Here is a 5,410-nt window from a genome sequence, read left to right on the forward strand (position 1 = left end):
CCTGCACGTCAGCAGGCTTGGGGGGGCGGGCCTGCCACATGCAGACATGGGAAAGCCCCTGTGGGTAAGGAAAGATCTGATGTCAGAGCAGGAGCAGAACTCAAACTCTTTACTAAAGGGAGCTTGGATCTACTTTTTGTGCCTCTGACCGTGTATAAGGGAGAGATCCTCTCTCGTATGGAAAAAGGAACACTCAGGTAAAGTCTAAGGCAACCATTAAGATGGGCAAGTGAAAATGGGGATTACTAGTGGACTATCAGCATACTGGTTGCAATTTTAAACAATTCTCTGACATACAGTGGAGAACATTCCCAGCACTAGGAAAACTGTGGAGAAGAACATCTTGGTGTGGGCACCAAGTGATGACTTATTTGGCTTGCACAAGGTATTAGCAGCACAGTAAAAACACCATTGTAGCAATCACCTGAAGAGTAACAGGTGGAGACTGCTGACTAGGAAGGACTACTAAAAGGCTTCCTGGAACAGAACAGAAACAGTTTGTGCAACAATCATTGACTGATGTAGATCCAAAATATCGCCCTGGCATAGCTGGCAGAAGGTTGTTGACTTTGCTAAATACACCCTTTGTACGCATCAGCCTGGGTATTTACACAGAACATTATCCAGAGACCAAGCGAGGTCAGGAGCATAGCAGAACAACTACTAAACCTCTCTGACTGGCTAACAATGCTCAGACAGACACTTAAAGCTCAATGAACTAGTGTTACATCTCAGAAGGAGCTATTTTGTCTGCTAAAAAATTAGGTTCTAAGCAAAATCAGTGTATTGCTGATTGGCTGAGAGGCCTTCTCAAATCGTAGAAGTTAGACAAACAGTATTTGTGGCCGCTGACTGCAGGTATTGGAAACAGTCTTTTCTCCTGCTCTCTTATTTTTGGTAAGGAAATTCCTGCAAAACTCAATGGATTTTTCTCATTTGAGCACTTATTTATACAGCCAGCTATCTGAGGGCACTCTGGATGTGTTCCAAAAAAGAGACTAATGCTCAAAAGCTCAAGTGCCACCTAACAACTTTAGGTGCACTTTACTAAACTGGGCAAGGAAAAAAAAGCCTCAAAAAGGTGAAAAGCACAAATTTATAATCATGAGGCCTGCCTAAACAAGCCATGGAATAGGGTGTTAGTAGATAATGGAAACAACTTGACTTGTCAGTTGGAAAGAACCTGAGTCCTACAAAATCTGTCTGTGTACCTACTGCATCTCTGGTGGAAGAAAAGTCTTACTTACAATCTGTTACATGGTAGAATCAAAGATAGGACTGCATAACCCAAGCCTCCCCGAACCCACCTGAAGTACAAAGAAAGCCAAGACTCTCTGGAACAACTGGAACAGTTGTTACATTTCCTGAAAAAATTCACAGCCACTCCGGGTTGCACAACCCTCATATCACATTGCATCAAGATGCTGTATTGACATCAGATCATTTTTCAGGACACAGTAGAAAGCAAGCTTCTATGTAAGTACATTCCATGTTGGCTCTCAGAGTGAAGAGCCACGCTGGTGCAATCTACTCATGCAAGTATCGAAGGTGACAGGCCAATATTGTTCCTTGCAGCATTCTATAAAGTTTTAAATTTTATACTGTCCCCATGCTGTGCATGACCAGGCTACCAGTAGCCTATGATATAGGTCTCACCAAAAAAAAAAATAGTGAGTATTACCCAAACTATTTGGTGAAAAGTTCTAGATTTCTTTGCTTTTATGACTCTTCCTTTTGCAGACAGGGGATTTGTCCTTAGATGTGGAAGAATTCATCCCTGGGACTGCAGACTGACTACTCTGGTGAAAGCCATGAAGCAAAAGACATAGGTTAGGCAGCAGTCAGATCAGTGCCCAGAGGAGAAAGGGGGAGACTGAATGGGCATCCCCCCGCCCCCGTCCTTAGAAAATTGTGATAAACTTCAGTCAAGACAACCCTGGGACATGCAAGCAGCAAAATAAACTTATGGAGAAGAGCCTCTGAAATAACAGCATCTTTTTGATATTGTTTCCTGCGCTGTTGGTTGAGACAAATTTATGTACAATTCTGTAATGCTCTGTAAAAACATTCACTTCAGTAGAAGAAGTGTCTTTTTTTTTGATGTAGTTTTTGTCATCTAGGAAGCAGCTTACTTATTTTAAAAAACCCTCATACTGGAATAAGGATATATAGACAGTGGCCTTTGGACTGGTGAATCCACAGCGCTAAAGACAGTGTAACAGTCACAGGCTTTAAATCAATTTCAGTTAAAAGAGTAGAAACCTGTTTGTTTCCAATTGTTTCATGAGCGTGTCATATAAAAGTAGAAAGCTGACTGCTCAACTGAACAGAAATTTATGGGCTAGCTACCAACTGTGGCAAATATATTAAAAGGTAGGCTAACAGTAGATTAGGAAACGCAGAATTACCCACAGAGTAGCCATTTTATTCTGCATTTCAGACTACTGTATTTTTTAAAGAAACAATTGCCCAATTGCTGGATCACAGCTCATCTCATAATGAGCAATCGAGGGTGTATTCTGGCATGGGTAACTCAGATGGTTATCTTTCAGCTCCTGACGGGACCGTACTAAAAAGTTTGTGCTCCATGATTTCATCTTTGTCATGGGCTTGTTCCTCAAATTCGAAAGGTTATACCCTCATGAAATACCAGGGAAGAGACCAATACATTCCTGGAGAGAATGTACTACACACATGACAACTGTCTTGCCATAAAATTCATTGCAGCTGCAAGCCACCATTTTGCACATAAAGAATGGGAGGCCCAGTGAGTTTATTAATAATTTATAGTTAGATATATATAGCATGAGATGGATAATTTCTATACCTACTGAATTTATCTGTTCTTCATTCTTGCTATATGTGTGTTCATAAAATTTCTGTATAAAACAGATTTCTGGAGATGGAGGTCCTAGGAAAAAAAACAACAGAAGAAAAATGCAGTAAATAAAGGATATTTTAGTGCCTTAATTTCTACATAACTTTCCATAACTCCATAAATTTCTACGTAAATCAGTAGTTGATGTATATATATCAAAGCTTCTGATATGCAATGGCCTTATGCGGTTAAACATTCTATCTAACTAGATTTTGAAACAATACAGAGGAGGCCAGAAATTATTAAAACCAGCTGGGGGGGAAATGTTCTGGAACCGTCCCTGAGTTCATACTGGATATTAGCTCTTTCTTATTTTTTAAACTAACAGCTGCAATTTTGGTAAGCTGTCTGATCCACTGGCCTAGAAAAAAATGTAATCCTACATGGAATACTTTTTTTAATGACTATGCAAAGGAAGAACTTCTCTCTAGAAAAAAAAAAAAAAAAAAAAAAAAAGAGAGAAACCCTTAAGGTTGGACCCTTGTTACTGCCATTAATAAAATACCCATCAAATTATCTTGTCACCAAATTGCTGCTATACAAGAATGCACAAATACATGAATAATGAAATACTAATTCCAACTTACTGACTATAAAAGGCTGCAGGCAGAATACTAATAATATCACAATATATTACATTTAGAGACCAAAAAACCCCACCCAATCCTCAGACAAATCCCCTCTCTACAAACTGAACAGTGAGTCAAGTAAACATGCCTTAAACCATGCATGTTGAATGCTGCCAGGTTTTAATTCCAGTGGATAACCACAGGTAAATTCAAAATGGGATGATGCTTCTTTCTTTCCTCAGAGAAAACTACTGAGCAGCTACAAAAAGTTCAGCATCAGAAAATCACAGCCATCAGAAAAGTTTCTGCAGATTTCAATGGGCTGTAGATAAGATTTCTATTAACTCAGAGTAGGTTCATAAAAACCAATAATCCACTCAGGTCTTCAAATTGGCCAAAAGATAAAAAAAAAAGCCTGGAAGAACATTTAAGAACCTTTTGTGTCACTTAAAGAATAGGCAGTCTCTGTATTGCGGGAATAAAACGTACAGGACGCAAGTCAAATGGATTACGTAAAAAAGCCAAGGAGGTACCATTAAAACTATTATGTAACTACAACAAGCTTGCTCATGCAACCTGCTCTAAGGGAGTTACTAGGGAAGATTTTAAAGCTGTAAATGAGTGTGCACACATTTATGTTTAATTTAGTAATATGCTTAAAATAATGCACTTAAACATCCCTACCCAAACGTTTTATGTTAAAGAGAATGGGTATATTAACAATAGTCAAGGTTTTTTTTAAATACTACATGCAACTATAGTTACATATGACTATTGTGTGTATATATTCCATATATGACTATTATGTGTTTAGAGTCCATTTATTTTATTCTGCTCAAACACAATACACATATCTAAATAAAAAGGATATCCCTATATATAGTTCCAATACTTCCCAAGCCAGGCATTCTCAGTTAAAGTACGTAGGAAGAATGGAGAAATTAAGAGCAAACCTATTTTTCAGATATGAAAGATGTGCTGAACTTTCTTCTAAAACAAGAGCTTAAACTATGTATATAATGAGAGCACATGTAGTTCATAAGAATGAACTTCGTGCAACACTTAAGTTTAAATAACATGGACTCAGGCAACAACCACAGCAACAGTTCATTGAAAAAAACAACAGACCCAAAAAAAGAATCTGTCCTACCTTCATTAATTCCTATTTCAGTTGTTAAAGCCACGTCCTGATCAAGAAAAGACAACCTTTGCAAAATAAAAAAATAAAAGGCCATTAAACAGCTGCGTGCTCTGCTTTCCAGTCCTATAAACTCAAAGGGCAGCTGAGGGCAGCCGAGGGCACCTATCTCAGCCACCGCTGCTGGGACGCTGCTAGCTGCATGCTGGGTGAGGGCACTTCTACGCTAACACCAACAGTAAAGGACCCCCAAGCTGTGAGGATATACCTGATACTGTGTACAGAAAGTCTAGGCAGGGAGGTACATCACCACTTTACCTATTTCCAAGCAATATTGGGCCACAAAGCCAGCACAAAGAAGCGTGGCCGCTGCATAGCTGCAGTTCTTTGCCATGTCTTGAAGTAGACAAGAGATAACATCACAAAAATGGTATCAAGTTGAAATTGCAGAGAAATAACACCAGCAGCAATAGTATTTAACAGTGTTTTGTCTTTTCTGAGTTGGGTTCAGGTGCGTTTCACTTCCACTGACTAAAATGCTATTCAGCAGGGTCTGGAGGCACAAACTTGGAGGCCAACAAGGTGTGTGTAAAATAAGCCGGGCCACTAGCAGAGCAGAGAAGAACTGAGTCTAAGGGCATACAAAACTGGCGTCAACAGAGAAAAGGGAAAAAAAAAAAACCACCAAACCAGAACAAACCCTAAAAACCCACACTTATTAAGTAATCGAGAAGAGCTGTTTTGTACTCCGGGATGACAGATACAGGAGGGGACGACTGCTGCGTGTGACCGCTGTTTTCCTGAGAGCGCTGGGCAGCCGGGGGC

At 39.6% G+C, this 5,410-nt stretch overlaps 1 protein-coding gene across 1 annotated transcript in view; it reads right to left on the reverse strand.

Annotated features, from left to right (window-relative positions):
- The window catches only part of ANKRD31 (ankyrin repeat domain 31), a 66,968-nt gene extending 61,989 nt beyond the window's left edge, over positions 1-4,979 (reverse strand). The window contains 3 exon segments of the mRNA XM_035892793.1: positions 2,832-2,911; positions 4,598-4,811; positions 4,896-4,979. Of these exon segments, the coding sequence (XP_035748686.1) occupies positions 2,832-2,911; positions 4,598-4,811; positions 4,896-4,979 (378 nt within the window).
- Positions 4,980-5,410: the final 431 nt, after the last annotated feature.

The sequence above is a fragment of the Egretta garzetta genome, unplaced genomic scaffold (assembly GCF_000687185.1).
Source record: "Egretta garzetta isolate BGI_Z169 unplaced genomic scaffold, ASM68718v1 scaffold424, whole genome shotgun sequence".
Classification (NCBI taxonomy): domain Eukaryota; kingdom Metazoa; phylum Chordata; class Aves; order Pelecaniformes; family Ardeidae; genus Egretta; species Egretta garzetta.